General features: G+C 36.3%; 5 protein-coding genes across 5 annotated transcripts; 2 read left to right on the top strand and 3 right to left on the bottom strand.

The window, feature by feature from the left end:
• The first annotated feature begins 1033 nt into the window (after positions 1–1033).
• Positions 1034–1888, top strand: Tsp_06807 (conserved hypothetical protein). Its single transcript, XM_003380603.1, has 4 exons — positions 1034–1181; positions 1269–1317; positions 1352–1606; positions 1699–1888. Exons 1-4 carry the CDS (start codon positions 1034–1036, stop codon positions 1886–1888), a joined length of 642 nt encoding a protein of 213 aa, XP_003380651.1.
• A 1711-nt stretch (positions 1889–3599) lies between these two features.
• Positions 3600–7010, top strand: Tsp_06808 (patched family protein). The gene is made up of 8 exons (XM_003380604.1): positions 3600–4158; positions 4268–4609; positions 4889–4978; positions 5003–5133; positions 5265–5509; positions 5581–6109; positions 6309–6425; positions 6582–7010. The coding sequence occupies exons 1-8, from the start codon at positions 3600–3602 to the stop codon at positions 7008–7010; spliced, it is 2442 nt and encodes an 813-aa protein (XP_003380652.1).
• A 245-nt stretch (positions 7011–7255) lies between these two features.
• Tsp_06809 (uridine/cytidine kinase A) lies at positions 7256–12314 on the bottom strand. Its single transcript, XM_003380605.1, has 11 exons — positions 12303–12314; positions 11187–11210; positions 10797–10839; positions 10506–10750; positions 9756–10061; positions 9436–9681; positions 8884–9126; positions 7794–8367; positions 7643–7764; positions 7554–7616; positions 7256–7375 (listed from the first exon to the last, which is right to left on the bottom strand). Exons 1-11 carry the CDS (start codon positions 12312–12314, stop codon positions 7256–7258), a joined length of 1998 nt encoding a protein of 665 aa, XP_003380653.1.
• Positions 12315–16616: 4302 nt separating this feature from the next.
• On the bottom strand, positions 16617–17624 carry Tsp_06810 (hypothetical protein). Its single transcript, XM_003380606.1, has 4 exons — positions 17541–17624; positions 17295–17393; positions 16902–17240; positions 16617–16859 (listed from the first exon to the last, which is right to left on the bottom strand). The coding sequence occupies exons 1-4, from the start codon at positions 17622–17624 to the stop codon at positions 16617–16619; spliced, it is 765 nt and encodes a 254-aa protein (XP_003380654.1).
• Positions 17625–20736: 3112 nt separating this feature from the next.
• Positions 20737–21099, bottom strand: Tsp_06811 (conserved hypothetical protein). The gene has a single exon (XM_003380607.1). The coding sequence runs from the start codon at positions 21097–21099 to the stop codon at positions 20737–20739; it is 363 nt and encodes a 120-aa protein (XP_003380655.1).
• Between the last annotated feature and the right edge of the window lie 1482 nt (positions 21100–22581).

Consider the following 22581-nt stretch of genomic DNA (forward strand, 5'->3'; position numbering starts at 1 on the left):
TCGAAATGAGCTACAGTACACTTAAGTAATTTCAAGTTGCAAATTTAAAAGTTGATACGTCAAGTATTATGTTTAATTTCAAAAATACCAAAAAATTTAACTAATAACAAATAATTCCTCACAACACAGGAGCATGTAAAGGAAAATAAAAATGCTCAATACAAAAGATTTCAATAAAAACCCTCATCAGTGATCAGACTTCGTTTGAAATTTGTAAAATAAATTCAAATTAATATGATAACTGTATATATATATATATATATATATATATAACCTGTGATCACCTGCTCAAAAGTATTTTCCCAACTTTTTTGAAGAAGGTATCATCAGTTAATTTATTGATGAAATATTACCGTAACGGGAGTTCAAAGTTCAAAAAAGAAAAACCAACAATAATTTTAAAAAAACAGGAAATTTTTCACCTACGTACTAAAAAAGAAAAAGAATTATTATTCAATATCTTAAAAATTTTTCCCTATTTTACGGAGTTAGAGAAAATAATAATGTTAATAATAAAAAAATAGAAAAAAGAAACTGCAACAACAACAACTACTACAACAACAACAATGCTGTCCGGTAAATCGTTGCTATTATGGGGCACTTGTTTTCCAGCAGCTGAATGGGGAGACCGTCACCGAAATTTCAGCCGAGCCAGACACGCTGCGAGCTGGCTTGCAAGCTGCGAGAGCGAAACGACCCATTTCCTGTAAACTGGGTTGCCAAGGTCAGTGACACATCCAGCCACTTGCATTTTGCATCACTTTTCAACTTTCAAACGTCAGTCTCTGACTGAGCTGCCTCAGTAGCCGCCCATTATAATACAAAAGTTTTGTTTTTTTAAATAAATAAATATATATATATATGCTTGTCTGCCTCCATGACATCATCATCACCAGTAAGCATGTAATTTGTGCATGCGAACACACACAAACGATTGCGTAAATGAAAATAAATAACTCCAACACAAATATTTTAATAGCTGGCTGAGCTATTGTGCCCATTGATCATAGCTGGGCTGTTGTAATGCATGCTGATGGAGTTAGACAATTTGCATGTGAAAGGCCGCCTCGACCGATTAGCTGAACAGATTAATTTGGCGGTCCTATCTTGCGGCCAAGTGAAAAATTGCCCAACTCGCCTGAAATTACGATTCGGCTCATCTCGACATCAAAGTAGTCAAAGTTGTTGGTAAGCTATACACACACAAGTTCACTCGCCATTGCAGGCTGAAGGAATTTCACTTTTTTATAAATAATTTTTTTTTCAAGTTCGTCATGGGAAAGTGCTGCAAGCTGGACTGCTTGGAACGTCGGCTGAGTTTATTTTTTTCCGTCTACGCCCGTTTTGTCAGTCGACATCCGTGGCCATTTATCGTGTTTCCACTATTGCTCAACGTCGCCCTTTCCATTGGTCTGCTTTACATGAACGAAATTACCGACGCCACATATTTATACACGCCCACCAACGCCCGGTCAAAATATGAACGCGAGGTGATACACCAAAAATGGCCCCTACTGGATGGCAACTATGTCGCAGGACATACAATTACCTCATTAAGAGAATGTCAGTCCATCGTCAGTGCCAGAGATGGTGGCAATATTTTACGGTAAAATTTTCTCATTCTCAATTTTTATCATGGTTTAACAAATTAAGATGAAAAAAACAACAACAATAATTTTTCAATTAAATTCAATTAAGGAATATACTTGGAGTATTTTCTTCCAAATCATTCACCGGTAGTCAGTTTGAAATGCATATTCCATCAGTGTTATTGAACTTTCTTGTGAAAATGTCATCAAAACTAAGACACACCAAAAGTTACACTGAGCACAGTGAAAATGCACAGATAAATGCAATAATTTTAAATATATGCTTTTTCTTGATTTAACTAGTGTGAATGCATGTGTGCAAAACTTGAAATGCATAATATACTGAAGCTAACACGCATGAGCAGAAATTTCATGGAAATTTGCTTTTGTTTATTTCACGCCTCAGGCAAGTCCGAATCGACCTCGCATACAATAGGCATGTTTTCTTCATCAGGGGAATTTGAAATATCACATAGCAGTCAATGACATTCACAATATTACAATGATGAAGAAATAATAATAATAAAAAACAACGTATGGTACTTTTCAATAAGAGAACAAAAAATTAAAACTTGTCACTAGCATTACTAACAACAACAACAAGTCAACAGATCAATATCATCCATCCATTTTTGAAAGCAAATAATAATACTGACATTTCTTTTAAATAAATAAAAATAAGCATATTAATTTTTTTTTGAATAAAATCGTGCGTGAATAGAATGAGCGTGAAAATTTCACATTTGAACATTAAGACCAAATTAGTGAAAATTAGTAGTAGTGAGTGGGTGTGAAATTCAGAGTAGCTGCTGCATTCTTCAGCATCATCTACATTTCCTGGTTTAAAAACCTTGATAAGGGTTCGTTTCACTACAAAATTTTACGCTCACAATGAACAACTTGATTTTAAAGTTTCATTTACAATACTGATGAAAAAGAAGAAAAATGAAAAATCAGTTCAACTGATTATCAACTATGAATAGATAGAAAATTCTAATAATCATTTTCATTAATGATAATATTTAGTTTGTGGAACAAATTAATTTTGTTTCAGTAAATTATACAAAAAAAATATTACATGCTCATATTGAATGGAAGAAATATACGCAGAAAATATCAGTTGATATGCTTGTTGTAAAAGTGACACAAGTGAAAAAGGGAAGAAAAACAGATGCACCACAACTGAATACTTTCAAGCACAGTGGCTACATAATTGAAATGGGTCATCGTTGACGACTGTTGTAAAATACCGTTTGACGACTAATACCCGATTCATTTTAAGGCCCTGCCTCGCTTTGACAATTTACCAAACTTTCAGTCTATTCACAATTTGCTGAACTGATCTAATAAAATAAGCTAAACAGTTTGAACTGGTTAAATATATATATGGTAGTTTTTTTTTCATCAAAACCTTTCAAATTTAAATTTTTTCAAATAATCAACTGAGAGAGAGTAAACTTGGATTATTTTCATTCGGAAAAAGAAAACCGGATGCTAACTGATGGGACAATAGAAAATTTTGACTGGAACAATAGTTTCTGCCTTGTGTGCAACAGATCTCGAGAGATTAATTTTCCGATCCAATTCAAGCATCGATGTAGGTTAGGTGAGTTGAGTCTGCTTTCATGAATTCACCAATTCTTTCTACTATATTCCAGTTCGTTGAAGTGCATACATAATATATACATACGTATGTTTATAACTAGACAACAATTATGAATTTGCACTACCATTTTGGAATTCGAATATGGAACATCTAATCCATTTCTTTTTTCTCCATTTCTCCAGTTGTATACTATCCGCTTAATAGAGCAATCAATTGGCATTTTCATGATTAAATCGTTTTTTAGAAACAACTCATTCTCAATATGGACAATATGAGAAAAAATTCTGTTAAATATCGTTGAAAATGTTTATTATAGGGCTGAATACGCAGAAGCAGTGAACCGGTTGAACTTGTACATCATAAGTCATGTTCACGTCCGCTATCGAAATCGCACATGGAATTACATGGATCTGTGCCTACACTGGGAAGATTCTTGTTTCACAAACCCCCAACTCGGAATTATCAATACTGTATATCAAAATCGAGGTCGAATTATGTTCAATCTTACCTATCCAATCACCAGACTCGGCTCACAGTCAATATACCTGGGAAGCAGTTTGGGCGGCGTGTTAATCAATGAATTTGGTCATATTGAAACTGCCAAAGCGTGGATGCTGATTTATCAGCTTCAGTTCTATCCGGACAATACTAGCTATGTCAGTGGACTTTGGGAAAAGGAGTTCCAACGAGCTTTGCTCAGTTACAACGATCCGTTAATTCACATCACAGCATTTCATTCACAAACTTTGGACGATGAACTGGAACGCAACGCGGACCATCTGACCCCGCGATTTGCCCTCTGCTTTCTTATATTATTAATTTTTGCCATTTTTTGTACGCTTTGCTTCATCGACGGGACCGCTTACATCGACTGGGGACAAAGTAAACCTATATTAGCTTTAGTTGGAGTAATCAGTGCCGGTATTGGAGTCTCATCGGCTGTCGGCATGATGAATCTGTGCGGTATGATTTATACACAAATTGTTGCCGTCATGCCCTTCCTAATTGTGTGTATGTTATCATTGTTCTATTTTTCACTTAAACTACTTTAAGAATTTTTTCTGTATTTAAGCTGTACGTTTGGATAATACTTTCCTAATGATCTCCGCGATACGTCTCACGTCGCGCAACTTACCTGTAGAAGAACGTATGGGTCAAGCAATGTCTGAAGCAGCCGTATCGATCACGATCACCGTACTGACGGATGTGTTCAGCTTCGCACTGGGAATTTTGACCAACATCCCAGCAGTGCAAATTTTCTGCGCCTACACTACTGCCGCCATAATGACAACATTCTTCAATCAGCTGACAATAATGATGGCTGTACTTGTGATTACCCTAAGGATGGAGAAAAATAATTTAAACTGCCTTTTTGTATGTCTAGAAACAAAAACTTACAAAAAAGATAATCCTAGTAAGTGCACGATGCATTATTTCACAAATTTCGTCTTTAAGTTGTCATATTTCAGCAGCTTCACCTATGCTATAGCGAAATTATTGCTACATTATTTAAATCACATACTACATAGCTCTTTTGAAAAAGAAAGGAAATACATTATGAACAGAAATGTTAATTTGAACATGATTATCAATTGATACTGTAATATTTTATTCATGCACAGATTTGAATTCTTATTTCATTTTTAAGCAAAAGGCAAAGAGAAAAAGAAAATACAAATTGTACATATTTCAGAGTCACAAAACTTTTTTACCCGTATGTTCATGCTTGGTTCAAAAGTGGAAGGAAATACGAGTGCCGCAAGAACTACTGAACCAGAGCGAGGTTTGATACAGGTCATTTTTGAAGACTGGTACGCACCTATATTGATGCATCCGGTAATGCGAACGGTTGTTCTTGTCTGGTTTGTTCTCTATCTTGGCCTGAGCATTTGGTTTTGTTCCAATGTACGAGAAGGACTCGAGCCGGTCAATTTGCTCGTATCTGACTCTTATGCCATTCCACACTACCGTGCTCTAGAAAAGTATTTCTTTTCCTTGTTAATCAATAAATAAAATAAAATAAATAATTTAATTTGAGGTATTTCTGGAAATATGGTACTGAAGTGCAGGTTGTGGTGAACAATCCATCAGATTTATCAAATGCTGGAGAGAGGATAAAAATAGCAGGGGTGGTGCGAGCATTTGCCGAATCACCGCATGGTATGGGCTTGGATAGTGTGCAGTTCTGGTTGTTCGAATTCGAACGTTTCCTCCTCAATGACGACGAAAAGCGCAACATCGACTTCCTGTCGCCGAAAGAATTCTACGAGTCGCTACGTGATTTTCTCATGCTCAGCACATACGATCGCTTCAGGTAACTCTTTTCAACCTACGCATAAAAAGAACAGCAACGATGAAGAATATTTTTTTTCTGTTATTTTTCAGACTGGATGTATTGTGGAATGAAGATGGAACAGCAGATCAAAATATGAATCCAATCAAATCTTATCGTTTCTACATCGGCGTGAAAGATTTCACCAATTCTGTGAAACAAACCCAAGCAGTGCAAAAATTACGCGCCGTGGCAGATCATTTCCCCGACTACAACATCACGACATTCAACCCAATCTGGCTATTCGTCGATCAGTATCAGGAAATACTTCCAAACGTTTTACAAGAAGTGATCGCTGGAATCTCGGTGATGGTACTGATCGCACTGTTAATGATTCCACATCCATGTTGCAGTTTTTGGGTGGCGATCACTATTGCTTCGATTGATATTGGTGTGGTTGGTCTGATGACTGTATGGGGTATAAATTTGGATACGGTATCGATGATTACAATCATCATGAGCATCGGCTTCTCAGTTGACTTTTCTGCGCACATCGCGCACGCATTTGTCGTCAGCGACTGCAAATCATCAACAGAGCGTGCCAAAAGAGCCGTATCACGCATGGCTTGGCCAGTTATTCAAGTAAGCGTTTCTTTTTTCTCTTCTTAAAAATACACATATATTTGAAAAATCTGCTTAACCAGAAAAGTTGTTGTAACAAGTAACCTTGTGGAAAAAACATCTTTCTCTGATTTTTATTGTTTTGCTTGTCAACATAGCTAAAGTTGAGCTAAAGAGAACAAAAAAAACTCAAACTACAATCAATCGCCTTTTCTTTCAGGGCGGTGTGTCCACAATACTGGGAGTGGTGGTGCTTTCCAATCTGGACTCTTACATGGTGTTGGCTTTTTTCAAAACAGTCCTGTTAGTGATCATGTTGGGCATGCTGCACGCGATCGTTTTTCTGCCGGTATTGCTCAGTTTGTTCGTGCACAACGGATCATCAATATGTTGTGGTCGAAAAACAAATGCCAACAACAACAACAACAACAATTCAGCTTCCAAACTAAGTCACATTCCACAGTCGGTCACTTTGAACGTGCAGCCATTTCAGCAGTCAACAATGAAACACCACCATCGCCAATCACTGGCCAAGCATCGGCAAAAGACAACACCTCTGCATCATCTGCCACCGGCAAGCATGCAACTGCGTCCAGAGCACGAATACGAGTCCATCCATCAGTATGCCATCAACTGGAAAGTGCCGAACTTGTACGCACCAGGGCCACTTGCCCACTGCCAATCGACAACATCAGTCAATGCTAACAACAAACCAAGCGAAATACTACTACGGCCCCGTGTAGCTAATTACATTCCAGATCCGACAAACACAACAGATTACGGTACGCTCACGTCATCCTCCGCGGGCTCATCGCCCGCTTGGATCGATTGGACTCAACGTACTGGTCGAATGGCCAGAATGCAACCGACCGAAATTACAACGATGGAACCATTGAACCTCAGTCTTAAAACGACTCGGTGAATCTCATTTTCTTCTCCTTCTCCTTCTTCTTCTTCTTCTTCGTTTTTTTTGGTTTTATTATACTGTTTGTTTTATCAACTGTGAACTGCTGCTTGTAAGACAGTGAACATCTTAGTACCGGTCTTAGTGTGATAAGAAACATTCGTCGGATGTGATGTGAAATTATTTGAAGAAGTTTTTGCAAACAGAGAAAGAAGAGATGAAAATGGAAAGTCGATTTTTACCTAATTTTGTTAAATAAATAGTTACACATAAGACGAGTGGTGTTGAAACGATTTTGAAAGAGAAAGCACAACTGCAAAGAATCCGCAGGCATACATACAACATACGTGTCGCATTGGCACAAAACAACGTGATGTGATGAACTGAACTCTGAGAACGAACACTTCAAATCTCACATATGCGTATCATTTGGTATTCTTCACAGAATACTAATAAATAAAGGTCATATTTTTTTGTAACTATCCAAAAGAAATGCAATATATGAAAAACAACAAAAATGGCAATAATAATAGTGAGAAAAATGAGTTGGAAAACAAATACCCCACCTCTCTTTTCTCCTGAGCACACAGACACAAATACACAGGCCGTGATAACTGAACGAAACTCGAATAAATATGATCATTAATTACCTTGACAAGATGATTGTAATAACACGAAAAAGTGACCAACTGGGATGCCGGTTGGCCAACAGCAAACAGTTGACGAGTTATCCGTCGCTGGCGCAGTCGTATTCGAGCTTGTCGCTGCAAGGCTGCAATTCAGTGCCGAAATAGCGATCACCGAAATTGCCTATTCCTGGAATGATGTGATAATTTGGTGACAGTTGCTTGTCGACAGCAGTAGTGACCAGTCGAACTTTGGGAAACGCATACGCGACACTTTGCACTCCAGTTTCAGCCATCAACAACGCCAACAAGGTGATATTCTCCTCCGGAACGTCGTGATCCAAAAGTATTCTTATAGCCATCATTGCCGCAGCACCGGTTGCCACTGTGGCGTCCATCAGCAGAATATGATAAGAACTGATTTCTTTGGGCAAAGTTAAATAATACAATTCCGGCTCCATGGAATCTGGATTTGTTTGAATGAGAATTTTACTAATGATACAGTCTTTGAGCACCTCACGCAACGCCGTTTCCATCGTCTCGCCGGCTCTGAGAATGCTGACGCCACAAATTAGTCGAGCTTTGCGCCGCTTGCCGGCGTATATCAAACCCGAAGGACATTCCACATTGCAATCGCTGAACGGCAGCAACGATAACGCGTGCTCAATAAGCAAACGCATCAGTCTGTTGGAATAGAAGATAAATTCCGATCGAGGAGCATTTTTATTTCGAATCAACGAATGCAAGCCCTATGAAAACAACAAACAATACACTATCATTTCAAATGACCATCATCCAAAGCTTCTACTACTGACTTGATAACAACAACTTGTGCAAACAACACAACAATATTTGCATTATTATTATTATTATTAACATTATTATTTACTTATTCCCTTTCCAATCTCGCATTGCGGTGCTTTGCTATTTTTAAACATTCATAAATAGACTAAATATACTTGAACAGATAAAGCTTTAGTCGTGTCGACCGAAAATTATCATCACCAATTTTGAAGTATAACGAATGACAATCACAACAAGCATGTGAAGTTGTGTACAATAGAATGCAATGCAACAAATTGCTGCTCCATACATTGGACGTAATTAATCATTTTCTCTTTCCAACACTTTTCTCTCAGTTGTTAATTAAACGCTTGTATAAAAGATGAATAATCTTTTTAAAAAATTAATGAAAAATAAAATATGAATTAAAAGAAATATATACATTTAATTAATTTCTTTTAATTAAAAAATAAATAACTTACTCGAATTTGAGGTGTCTGTTTCAAAACGTGCAAACTAGGCGGAGGTTTAGCTTGCAAGCCGTTACCATTGCGACCGTTCAAAGCGCCCATTGCCAGTTGTGCTCGATTCTTCACCGTCAAATCGTGAAGACAAGTTTTGACGTGAAAAACAATCAAATCAATACCAACATGATTCTCACCACCACGAGGAATTATCACATCGGCATAACGCATACATGGGGCGATGAAGCTGTCGAAAGCAGGCTTAATAATGAAAAAAAGAACATCCAATTATTATTTATTTACAAATAAAATCGTTACATCGTGCACAGATGTTTCAATTTATATTTTCCTACAATAATTCATCATCTATTATTTACATTCTTTTATATCACAATTATTATTCATTTCACTGCCATGCCGTGTTAGCTCAGCTAAACATTAAATGAAAATGTAATAAAATGAAATCAAAAAATAATAATAATACATGCAAAACCTCTTGACAATTACTAAGCTTAATCAATGTATGCAAGTATGTTTACTAAGACATGCAAAAAGAACATTGTGAATTACCTTGACAAAATTGTTGTACTGCTCTAGAACACCCTCAACGTCCCGACCCCTTTCTAAAATATCTCGACTAAGGCGGCGAGCCAAACGAATATCAGCGTCCGTGTCCACAAATACTTTCAAATTCATCATGTCGAGAATGTCTTTTCGATGAAAAGCTAATATACCTTCGAAAATCAACACCGAAGCCCCGTACATTGTTTTGTTCATCTTTTCCCGGCTATGGGTAGAAAAATTATACACTGGCACCTGAAATGAAAGTGGAAATAGTTTGATAAAGAAATAAATTCTTATTATTATTAAAATGAAAATAGCAAACTAACCTCAACTCGTTTACCTTCTTTCAAGCGGATTAATGTACGATACAGCAGATCAAAATCAAATGCGTCAGGATGGTCAAAATCATGCTTATTGTTCAACGCAGCTTGATGCTGTTCCGGCGTTAGCACTTTGTAAAAGCTGTCCATGCTGAGCAAAGTAACCCACTGAATATCCAGTGCTTCGATTATTCTATTCGCCACAGTTGTTTTGCCACTGGCGCTGCCACCACAAATTCCGATTATGAACGGTTCACGTAGTTGATAGCCTGAATTATCATACCACGGAGGACGACCAGCAGTGTAGAATACCTAATTGCAAACAATCAATATTGCTACATATCACTTTGAAAAATAAACATATTATTCGTATACAATTGCGAATCATAAAAAATTTTTTTCATGAAATGTGAAATTATTTCACGTATTAAATAAAATAAAATAAAAACTAAAACTTATATAATAATGACAATATAGCATAAAGTTAGCAAGTTAAATTTGACATGTTCTACAAATGAAAGAAATGTCAAATCTCATTTAGTTCAGACAAAGATCAATCTACTCATTTCACTCTGAAAAATCAACATAATTAATTTTTGAAAAATGTCACCTATAATTTACAAAAAAATATTTTATAAATACACTAATACCTATTGAAAATAAAATTAAGTTTCGCTATAAAAAAGTTTTTTACATGAGTGTAAATCTGATTCTGTAACAATTAAAAAATTGCAAAAACTCTGTGGCGTTGCTCACTTTTCCATTCCATCGTAAAATGTGATCTTCAACTTTGGAGCCGGAATGAGTTCTCCGCCTGGATTTCAGACTGCCAGAATCAGAATCATTTTCTTCGTTGCTTGTGCTTGCCCTCAACATCCGCCCATTGGATAAACTAACATCGTTGCTCGCTGTTGAAACATTTGCTCGTCGTCTGCTCGACGATTCTGCTTCGTCATCTCTGTTTTTATGTGCTTCGGCCAGATCAACCATAACATCTGACGCTGATAATGAGTGAGAAATGAACATCCAAAACAACAAACCAAAAACCTGCTTTTTTCAGACTGTAGGTACAATGAAAAAAACACAACCACTAAACAATTATTTTCACTATTTATATGGCAAGAGAGCAGTTCTAATAACCCGACCAATGCTAATTACAGCAGTGTCAAAATGATAAATTTACAGTATTATAACAACTTGAAAATCTAAGGAAAAACTGACATACCGTATACCGCTTTTGTAATTTAATTCGAAGGACATTATTATTGACAAAAACAATATAAAAAATCAAAAAAATATTTCGTAAAATTAAAGAAAAAAAGCAAGATACGTAAACGTAAATTAGGAAATTGATGCAAATAAAACCGACTACATTTTATAATTAACTTCAGATGAAAAACAAAACTCATGTCATCCGCATAAAGGTAAAATGCAAACCTTTACTGATGACAAACAAGCTATCTGAATTTACATTAATATACAATCATTCGGATAAAGTTTTCTTTTTTATTCATTCAACAATGATTGAACAACATAACCGATCATTTGCAGTTGTGCAAGAACACAACTTTCTCAACAAAATTTATACAAGTGAGCAGGAAAACTTTACTGTTCACTCTCGCTGTTTAATGCGCCTCACAATTTCAAAAACTACTTCAAGCATGACAATTTGAAAACAATAAGCGCAACATTTGATCAAATGCGCTTTCCAATTTGTTCCAGCCAATAGTTCGGTGCCAAAATGTTGTCAGTGTCGTAAAACTGAAACTAGTAATTAAAACTAGATACTCACGCAGTGATGAATACTGAATTATATTTTTTGCACAAAAAGTTATACAGAAAATACTGAAAAGCACGTTTAATTTAAAAAATTCACATAACTTCAATCTGACAAGACTGATTATAAATTATAAATGAAAAATGTAAAAAACAAACGAATATTATTCGTACTGAACAAAATGCTTAGTTCTTCAAAATGCAATTACTACAGTATATAATGAAAAGCAAGTTGCTGCATTTTTCACGTACTGATAGTTGAACAAGTGTTTAGTAGAATAAAATTAAAAAATTTAATTCTGAAAGATACAAGCATATATATGTATTCGACAAACTAAAATATGAACGCAGTAAATTGTTGCTAAAACAGTTTTTTTTTTCAAATACTATCATACTGCATTACAAGTGCCTATAAAAAACTGGACTTTATCAATAAAAAAGAATTAAAAATTATTTTACCAGAAAAGCTACAATTCACAACACAATCATGATCATTTTATTCAAATTATACGAACTGAACGTTCAAAAAGGTGGAGACAAGATTAAAATATACTGCTTCTTAAAAATTAATAACAGTAAAAACACTGACAGAGAAGAAAGATGTAAATTTCTGAATATTTTTGCCATCTGCGGAAATACGTTTGAATTCTGTAGATAATTGAATCTGACCGCCATAGCCGATAAAGAAAAGCAAACAAAAAGTATGATCACGATGCAAATCATGCTTGTTGAATAAAATAAAATAAATGAAACCATCAAAAAATACTACTGAAAAACACATCCTGACATTTATATAAAAAGAAGGGTAAGTGAAAAGAAAACTTTATAAATAAATAAAATACTAAATACTGACAATAAATTATTTTCTATAACAATTTATAAAGTGTGACCTTTTATCTAAAATTTCCAGTCGGCCATTTATCACAAACGCGCATTACAATTGTCCGATGATCAGTAATCAGTAATTGTCGGTGTTATTTAGAAGCTCAATAGAATGGGATATTTGCTAAGCAAAGCTCAGACTGTTGTTGTTTGCGAAGAAAAAACATCCCTTAATCACAATTTCCTGAACATTGTAAAGTCATGGTCAACATGAAAGAAAAAAGTGAATAGCATCAGCATCGTTCAATTATTGTAAACTGATACTGCTCACTCATTTGGATCGCACGCAACCTTGATACAATGATACAGATCACCAATAATACTAGAAAAGATCATCCAATCTCTAAAGTTGGCAGTCAATTTTTACCGGCTTGGAATTGGGCCGAGATGAATAAAATGAAAAGATTATTCACTGTTATTGTAGTATTAATCTGAAAAATACTTTCATTTCCTACTCTATCGTGCAGTGCATTGCATAACTCACAAAACAAAAAAACCGCTCATAAAAAGTACTGATAAAAGCTAGAAGCAGATGAGATAATAATGATAAATGCACACACACACACACCTATATATATATTACATGCACGAGTGACTGACAGTTTTATCACCTTGGCCTTTTGTTCCACAATACACACATATATATATGCATACAGATATGTGTGCAAAAATATACATCCCTGCATAAGAAAGGTTAAAATGCTGATGCTAGGGAAGATTTTCTTTATAACAAAGTTCAGCAATAAATCACTAACGAATAAGATGAATTTGAGAAACAACAATACTGCTTGCTTGCTTTTTAAAGTTTCAATTTTTAAAAGCATCGGTTTTCAATGTTGAATTGAAAAAAAATTTTTTTTGTTTTTAGATCATCGAATATGAATTACAGCGACAGTAATTAGCTTGTGACATGGAAAGCGGCCAGGCATGGGACAACTGTTGGAACATCTGCTCGACCTTGCGGCCAGAATCCGTGAGAAAAATTTTCCACCCAACACAATATATAAGATGGAACTTTCACGTCAGAAGCATGCCCAATAAATCTCTAAAGGCAACATTTAATAAATAATCGTCAAATTGTTGTTATATAATTGTTTGATCACTTTCAACTGCTCAACTTCGATGATTAAAATTCAAATTCAAAAAAAGAATAGTATTTCAATATTCCGGGTTCTTTTAAAAACAAAAAAATGAAAAATAAATAAATCACGCTTGATAGAAAATTATCATGATAAAACGCACTGAATTAAGATGACAGCATCAAGAAATTTCCAAGGTCAATTGACAATGTGCGCTTGTTGTCAGTTTGTATCATTTGATAAAACTGAGCATAATCTAGTTGAGCTTTTATTCATCAATTTCAATCATTTTCATTAATAAAATGGAACATTTACTTTAGCAGGCGAACAAATTTCACTTTATGCATATCAAGGAGAAAAGTTGCCGTTTTTGGAATATATATATATATATGTTTTTTTTTCTTAGCAAAAGTCAGTTAATCGATAATATCGTCGATGCCTTTCAGATTGATCAACTGTCTCGGTCACGGACAAGATAAAATCATCACTCGTCGTCAGTGACAGTGAATAATTAATAAATAATAAAATAACAATAATAAAAATTGTCCAGAAAAACAAGTGAATTTTTTTTTCATTTTCAAAACAAACTGACCTGTGAATCATTATCACTGTATTATTTGTATCAACTATTAAAAACAAATTAGATAAACGGATTGTTTTGTTTTTGTAAAAATTATTAAATATGAAAGAATAAAAATAAAATGAAAATTTTGTTTTTTACACATATACCAAAACGAAATTTGACCTGACCTGAAATTTTTGAACAAAGACGAGCTTTCACTGTATTGTTGTTAAGCATACTGAACGTTGTAAAAATGTTCTCTGCCACTAGCAGCAGTAGAAGCAAAAAACCGGAAAAAGGAAACCAAAAAACACACAGCAGAATGTAGAATAATGAAAGAATAAATAAATTATAGCAAACAACACCAATTTGCTGGTGTGTCGCTTTCCGTTGAACAAATAATAATAAAACCCAATGGAGTAGAAAAAAAAAGATAACCATCCTGTGGTTTATTCAAGAAAAAAGAAAAGTGAAAATTTGAAAATAAATTTATAATCCACTACGAATTTCTTATTGTGAGATTTGTTAATATTAAGATGTTGAAATTAATAATAATTGCATTGAACAAAAATGCACACAAAAATATTTGTATAATATTTCCCAAATGGATTGTCAGTACAAATTGCCAGAAAAAAATTGAATATGTTAACGGTGACGCTTTTTCTTGCACAATCTACAAATGAGGTAAAGGGGGACAAAGCACAAAGGTATAAAAAAATATGCTCAGTCAGAAGCGTTGTCTGGCGTCAGGCGGCACCTTTGAACATTGTGGTGGATAATCAGCTGAACATGGGGGAAAAAAGATCTCCAGAGAGCCTCAATGTACAGCAGTGGTAACAAATGTCATACAAAAAGCAATTAAGCTGAGCAACAAAAGCCGCAAAGGCGTGCCGCCCAAGCTGACCTCGATCCACTGCAGCTTGAACACCTGCTTTGAACTGCCAACTGAGACTGATCGTCAGTAAACACGACATACCGCCAATGATGGTCAATGGTCGTAGACACGGTCATCAGTTGTGTACATTGCAGCTAAGAAAAACAGAACAATCCCAACTAATAATACTTTTCGCATATACTGATTAAAATCATCGATTTGCTCTCATCTCATCCCATATCCCCAAATGTAAGCTACCTGATTTATAAATAAGCGCTGCTATTGACTGTCACTTGACATACCGAACTGTACAGAACAGTAATCCGTCTGAAAAACTGATTGATCTATTCATACTGCGACTATATTCATCGTTCTTTTATAAATTCATCTCTTTGAAAAATAAGTAAACCTTTCCACTGAAGCAGGAGATTATTTATCAGCAAATTTGTGCAATTACGCAAGCAAAGTTCCAGTATCTTATAGTTCTCGAATTCAAGATATGGGCGGATGATGCGCCGATGTGGAAAATTGACACAGTTCAGCATGGCCTGCTGAAGAAGAAGATTAGCCTTTAATAAGGGACAAAATGAACCTATACAATACTGGTGTCGCGTTTCTCGGTCTCACGCAGTAGCAGATGGTCAGCGGGAGAAGTGTGGGAATTTCCTAACGTGGGAACAACAACATACAAGTGTCCAAATCCAATATGCCCGAAGACAATTAACAATAACAACTCACCGAACAGCTGCCTGCACAACATGCCATGCTTACTTTATTGCAACGTAATCTCTCTCTGGCATGTTCAACAACTGTGGGAAACAAGTTTTCAAAAGAATCAAATTTCGCACTGAATAAAAAAAATAAAATGAATATCTGAATAAATTTCGTCAAATCACAACATAAATTCATCCATGATTCAATTCAAATGTTTGTCAGTTGTTCAATTATCAATTCAACGTCACTTACTATAACCAACAAATATATATATCAGTGAAGCGTAAAAATTTTCCAAGAACAAAACAAAATATTATAGTCTAATTTTTGATGTTTTCACTTGTTCAGCAAATTGAAATTTAACTAATTAACCAATTAATTAATTAAATTCAGTATAATAATGTATCGCTCGCAAAAAGGTGCTACGTTCCCATGCTTGCTAGCTCGCTCGCTCGCTAGCCACCTGTTGTTGTAGAGAAGAAAAGATTTGGTTATGTTATGTGGTAAAGTTGCTCGCCGACCGGTCAACCAATAGAACGGGAGCCATTGTCTAATGTAGACAATGCGTTCGTTTTATAGACGTTTACTGTCTATTCTGAGCGGTAAGTACACTTGACGACTAATAAAAGTATTTTTCCCACAGTAGCCCACTGCGCCACGTCGACCTGGATTTTTTCGGTCGACGCTGATTGGTCGAAATTTTGAAGACCAAATTCCACCCTTGTTACTTGTCCATTTACAATCAATCAGTCAGTCAGTCAGTCAGTCAGTCAGTCAGTGAGCTAGTGAGCAAGTTTGTGAGAGACAAACTGTGTCCAACCACAGATCATCTACAATTCAAATAGCTCAGTGATTCCACTGCCAAAAGCTGAGATAAAAAAATGATTTCAGTGTCGCTAGTTAATCTGGGTTCAATTTTTCTCCAAATAGCACTCCTTTCAACAATTCGACCATGTTCAACAATGCCTTTGTGGCCATCGTCAGATTTTCATGCATCTAATGTCGTCAATGATGGTGCCGTTGATGAAGGTAAATGGCCCGTGGGCAGGTGTTGCCCAAGGGGCTGTCAGTGTGGTGTGCGCTATTCGGAACGATTCCGTGAACTGCTGAAAACGGTCGACTGTTTCAACGCCGGTTTGCAAGCTTTTCCTGAAAATTTGCCTTCTGACACGCAAGCACTGCTGCTGAGACACAACGGAATTCGCCTCCTGCCTGGAGCAGAACTGTGGCTACCGGATTTAGTGCAGCTCGATTTGTCGCACAACCGTTTGAACGCGTTGGTCAGTCAAGATTTTCACGAACACGTCTTCGACGGTATGTACAATTTGCGTTCTTTGGATCTGAGCTCGAACGAATTGCGAAGGCTGTGCTTGAACGATTTCCGTGGTCTGTTCAATTTGGAAGAGCTGAACCTGGCCGACAACAGAATTTCCTCCGCAGCCGACGGTGCTTTCCACGGTCTGCTCAAATTGGAAACACTTCGGCTGTCCGGCAATCGGTTCACGTTCGTTCAAGCCGGCTGGTTCGACAATTTGCCCGCTTTGCGTTCTTTGGCTTTGAATCGCAATTATTTGACACTGTTGACGGCGGACAATTTTCGATCCCTCAGCCAATTAGTTTCTCTGGATTTGTCGAAAAATCGCATATTCCGCATACACGATACCGCGTTCAACAGCCTCAACCGCCTGGACGTGCTTCGCCTGAGCGGAAATACGCTGGTCAGCGTGCCCAGGAGAGCGCTGCACGCGTTGAGACAGCTCAGATCAATCAATCTGAGTCAAAATCCCATCTTTCGAATACAGACCGACGACCTGGCCGATCTGCCCCAACTGCGCGACGTCAACTTCAGTGCGATGCAACGTCTACGTCTGGTCGACCGTGGGGCTTTCAAAAATTTGCCCAACCTCTTGGTGGTCGATTTGCACGACAATCCCTACCTTGGCTACGTGGATCGACTTGCTTTCGTCAACACCCCTGCCGTCAGTCATCTATTTTTGCACAACAACAACCTGACCGTCCTGGAAAGCGACGTGCTCGACGCGTTGCCGGCCCTGCAGGAGATGAGCCTCTACGGCAATCCGATACGATGCGACTGCAACGTACGATGGCTACGACAACGCCTGTCCAAACCGGGAACGGTTGTCTACCACGAAGCGGACCGAATCGTTTGCGATTCACCGATGGAACACAAATACAAACAGTTCACCTCCTTAAATCCGGACACCGACCTCCCGAGCAGCTGCGCCCCGCGTATTTTGTACATGTTCGATCCGACGAACAAACGAGCAGTCAGTGAATCGATCACGTACGATTGTCGGGCAGTCGGCGAGCCGAGACCCAAGATTCAGTGGTTCGTCGGTGTGGACGGCGGTCGTCCAATCGAGCCAAGCGTTTACCATCCCAGACGTCGGCTGGTCAACGGTCAAACCTTGTCGCTCGACAAACTCCAAGCCGACGATACCAACACGTACACCTGCGTGGCCGAAAATCCAATCTCAACTGCTAAATCCAGCACAACGCTTCAAATCACCACACTCCAAGTACGCTTACATATCTCAACGGTGACGTCGACGACGGTTACAATCACGTGGAACGGTTCCAGTTCAGATTCTACCGTTTTTCAAATATTCTACCGACCAGTTACTTCTCAACAGCAAAAACAACAACACCAATACGCGGGTACTGTAACACCAGCAATGCACACTTATACCGTGCACAATTTGAGACCGAATACCATGTACGATTTGTGCATGGCGGTGGAAGATAGTGACGATGTGATGGTCAATCTGTCCTGCAAACGTGCTGGCACTGAACCACTGCAAAGTCAACAAAGTGTGGAACACAGCGATCGTCTGGTGATTGAACCGAGCAGTTTGAAAAACAGAAACGAAAGAGCAACACTGGCAGCTGTCCTTGGAGCTTTCGCCTGTTCGGTAATACTGCTTTGTTTGGTCGCAGTTGCCGTTAGCGGTTACAGAGCCATCCAACGACGTCAAGCAGGACAAGCATTCAGCCGGTTGTCAGATTTGTTCTCAGCTAAAAATGCCGTTGCATCTTTGGAACAACTGGCTACACTCAAAGCAAACGGATACACAATAGGAAGTTGATTGGTCAAGAAATTGGAAAAAGTCATTTTCTTCTTCTTCTTCTTCCAATTGTGCATTTCACCATTCCCGCGTGCCTTGCCTTTGTTTTTATAACATACCCGCCTCAGCCAAAGAGATCTACACTTTGTTTAAATCAAAGTGTGATCGAATATCTCCAACACGGTTCTAATACTATTTCCGTTTTGTTGCCATATGTACAATTGTTGTTATTCTTTTTTTGTTAAAACAAATAAAATTTTAAATTATAAATATACACTTGTTTGTTGCATTATTAAAATACGGAAAAAAATGCAGCTCACATTACTGGACAATGTACACTTAAAAAGAAACTAAATTCCTAGAAACCCATATATACTTGTAGAGAATGTGTAGAACATCTTAAAAGCTTTTTTTATAATGAATACACATTGATAATTAGATCGAATAGCTTTCACTGAAATCGATGCACTTATATACTTATTTAAGAATTCATTAAACATCTGGAATATGCTGTATGACAAAAATTTGACAGATTGCCGTTAGTGCCAGGGTCATTTATATGATAACAATTTGGCATTATTAATATAAATTGAAATGAAATTGCATTAAAAAACTCAAATCATCAAACATCATACGCACAAATAAGTAATAATTGAATTATAATATCTAAATTTAAAAAACGAAACAAAGAACACAACTCCAACACAGACAAATTCGTTCATTCGTTGAAGAGAGAAGAAGTATGAAAACACTAAAATTAAATATTTCAATGGATTTAATGTTGGATTAATAAAAAACAAAAAAAAACAATGATAATAATAAGAGCAAATATTAATCGAACAATTATTCGTTAATTTTCTTTATATCCATTATATATGCTGCATGGAAAATTGTAAACGGAGAAGCTGCCAACGCATGAGCAGTAACAAACAACGACCAATCGGATTAGATCAAATATCAAGTATGAAAAGAAATAAAGTGAAAGATGATCAATTGCCGGTTACAGTTTACGTAATCTTTTCACTACTGTAACCTCTGAATGAGAAGAGAAAATAATGGGGAAAAGATGCACGTGCAGGAGTTAGTGTAAATGATGGAGCACCATACCAGGAAATTAAACACGGTCCAATGAAGCTCGGATGCAAATTAATTCATTCACGAATTGACTAAGTGGTGCAAGAGATATAAAGGCAAGATCGTAAATCTGACTGTGTCCCACTTTTTCCTGAACATGAGTGGACACGTGCAAGAAGGGTTTCGAATTAGTTTTAAGCCGCGCTTTGTCGCCTATCATAATTGTCTAGATCGAACTGAGCTTTTCCCAATCTAATGGTTCAGCATTCTTGCAAAACCATCATTTCTCCTGACAAAAGATCTGGTGATGGCCATTGATGACAAAAGTACAACAAGCACAAAAGCTTCTATGATCGTGCTGAGCAATTTCTCAAGGGTCAAGTGAGCCAGTGACTTTACTGTCACTACTGGTCGAGACAGAACTGAAAAGCAGCCAAGGGCGTTTACCACAAGCAATTACTATGCGCTGTGTTTATTCTTGATTTTTCCCCTGGGTCGCTAAGGTCAACATACTCCAACACTCAGTGCAAACTTCACATTTTTCAAAGCAAACCATACTATTCTTTTTTTAGCGTCTCACTCACTTTAATTCACAAAATATCAATTTAATTATGAATATTGGGGGAAATGTGCATAAATTATACAATTTATTTAAAATAACATTTCATGACTACAACCGTTTTTCCTTGCTGATATTTCAAAATAATTAGAAACAACAAAATAAAAAATAAACAATGTGTGTCTAAAAACACAAAGTTTATCAAATTCACAATTAAATACAACAAAACTATATGAGCATATTTTTCATCCCAATAATTAAAGCATAAATATTCACAAAACTGAAATTACAATTACATATTATATTTAACAGTACGGTTACATTCGCTTAGAAGCGTTCTTATAAATTTTTACCATGAAAAAGATGAATGACCAACAATGCCTAAGTGTCAGCATCGTCAAGACATTCCCGTGCTTTCTTAATAATGCCGAAAGTTTCTTCAACATCATCACTTGAAATGTGTGCTCCAAAACGTTGTAGGAAAATCTCCATTTGCGAAACAATAGCACGCAAGCGTTCGGCAAAAATGACAACATAACGATCATCTTTGGAATCATCATTTTTGCACAAATTCTGTTCAACATCCGAACAGCGCTTCCTCTTAGTAGAACTAACAAGATTCGAACTGCGATCTTTGGAAAATGCTTTCAGATTTGAATTCACATTTGAATAACACTTATAATCATCCATACAACACAACAACAGCTTCAATTTCGCTGTGAAAAGCTCTTTGTAATCATCCATTACTTCACAAAATCTGCACGGCAAACTTTACTAATTTTCTCGTAAATCTGATTGAATACACTCTACTCTACTGTGCCTCATTTTTATATACTGCACTAAACTGCACGTTGTATAAATTGGTTTAAACAAAATGTCACTTTAATCTTTACTTTAAAAATATCTTATTCTCACATTAAAGTAAACAATTTAGGCAAAAACATCGACAATACAACTATTTTTATAACTGCCGAAAGATGAATAAAACAAATCTCATATGCCATTTATAAATATAAATTCAGTTTTGTCATTCAGAAGCTTCTTGATAAGTAATTCTTAATATTTCTAATAATTAGTTAATAGCTCCTAATTGTGAATAGCTGCATTGTTGTAGCACATTGGACGAAATGGTGAAATTCATATCTATGCAGCTGCTATCATTCGCCTTTACTGCATGATCGTAAACATATACATATTTTAACTTCAAAATTGCCTTTTACTTAACATTTCTTAAAAACCCATACAGCTGTATGATTTTCTAAGAAGCTTTAAAAGAAAGTTTTTCATTTAATGCTAAAAGTCAGCTTTAAGCTAATCTCCAAATGACCATGTTGTAGAGTAAAAATATTGAAGAACATTTCTTCAAGATCCAATCCATTCATTGTTGTGTACCAACAAGCTGTTGTTTCACTGATAAAAGTAAAGAACTATCTGGGAATATCTGATAACAAGAAAAACTGTTTCACCATAAACACAAGGTGTAAAATAACAATTACTAGATCAGAGAAATATTCATCTACTGACACTGGCGTAACAACTGCTTAGTTTTAAATACATTATCAACGGTTAATCTTTCCCATTGTACTAAAATCGCCTTTAGCGTAACAGTTAAGCATGATACACCAACACAACCATTAACGCGTCATTTTGTGAACTTTTAAAAGACAGAAAAGTAGACAATATGAAAAGCAACATTTGTGATTTCGCTTTGTCGTGTTGCTTGATAAGTGATTATTTGTGCATTCACAAACGGTGCTACTTAAAAACTGAACATAAAACAATTCTGTTGAATTGAAATAAATGGCTGCTTTGTACCTTCTTATCCTTCACTCATCAAGATCTATGCACCAAGTTATAAGTTGTGAGAAAACGCAAAAACTCTTCGAATGCACTTTGCTCATATATGAATGGTATCGCGAGCAAAACATCAACAAATTATCATTTTATGCCCGTCAAAAAATTTAATTGCTGACTAGCTTCTGCCTTGTTGCTTGTTTACAAGTTGATGATGCACAGTTTTCAGAATATATGAATATATACTTGGAAACAGAATAACATTGCCTATATGACATTAGTGTTAAAAAATACCAACCAAATTAAATGCGCTTTTCGCGAATTAAAAACTGCTTCATCTTCCATATTAAGATAATCATATGAACACTGCTTCATTTACTAAATCGTTGGCGCAATAACAAATTTAACGAACGATAAACGTTATATAAAATC

This window comes from Trichinella spiralis, assembly GCF_000181795.1.
Source record: "Trichinella spiralis strain ISS 195 chromosome Unknown Scfld2, whole genome shotgun sequence".
Classification (NCBI taxonomy): domain Eukaryota; kingdom Metazoa; phylum Nematoda; class Enoplea; order Trichinellida; family Trichinellidae; genus Trichinella; species Trichinella spiralis.

Excerpts from the sequence above, each read along its gene's own strand:
- Tsp_06811 (XM_003380607.1), bottom strand. The coding sequence starts at position 21,099 with ATGGATGATTACAAAGAGCTTTTCACAGCGAAATTGAAGCTGTTGTTG.
- Tsp_06808 (XM_003380604.1), top strand. The coding sequence starts at position 3,600 with ATGGATCTGTGCCTACACTGGGAAGATTCTTGTTTCACAAACCCCCAA. Across the intron at positions 4,159-4,267 it reads CGGCATGATGAATCTGTGCG|CTGTACGTTTGGATAATACT; the intron begins GTATGATTTATA and ends TCTGTATTTAAG. Across the intron at positions 6,110-6,308 it reads TGGCTTGGCCAGTTATTCAA|GGCGGTGTGTCCACAATACT; the intron begins GTAAGCGTTTCT and ends CTTTTCTTTCAG.
- Tsp_06809 (XM_003380605.1), bottom strand. Across the intron at positions 10,062-10,505 it reads TTTTACGATGGAATGGAAAA|GTATTCTACACTGCTGGTCG; the intron begins GTGAGCAACGCC and ends GTTTGCAATTAG. Across the intron at positions 7,765-7,793 it reads TCCAGGAATAGGCAATTTCG|CCTTGCAGCGACAAGCTCGA; the intron begins GTGATCGCTATT and ends ACTGAATTGCAG.
- Tsp_06807 (XM_003380603.1), top strand. The coding sequence starts at position 1,034 with ATGGAGTTAGACAATTTGCATGTGAAAGGCCGCCTCGACCGATTAGCT. Across the intron at positions 1,318-1,351 it reads CTGCTTGGAACGTCGGCTGA|TCGACATCCGTGGCCATTTA; the intron begins GTTTATTTTTTT and ends CCGTTTTGTCAG. Across the intron at positions 1,607-1,698 it reads GATGGTGGCAATATTTTACG|GAATATACTTGGAGTATTTT; the intron begins GTAAAATTTTCT and ends AATTCAATTAAG.
- Tsp_06810 (XM_003380606.1), bottom strand. The coding sequence starts at position 17,624 with ATGACTGACGGCAGGGGTGTTGACGAAAGCAAGTCGATCCACGTAGCC. Across the intron at positions 17,394-17,540 it reads TGCAAATCGACCACCAAGAG|CTGTCTCAACGCGTGCAGCG; the intron begins GTTGGGCAAATT and ends GATTGATCTGAG. Across the intron at positions 16,860-16,901 it reads CTGACCAACGCGTTCAAACG|TTCTGCTCCAGGCAGGAGGC; the intron begins GTTGTGCGACAA and ends CGGTAGCCACAG.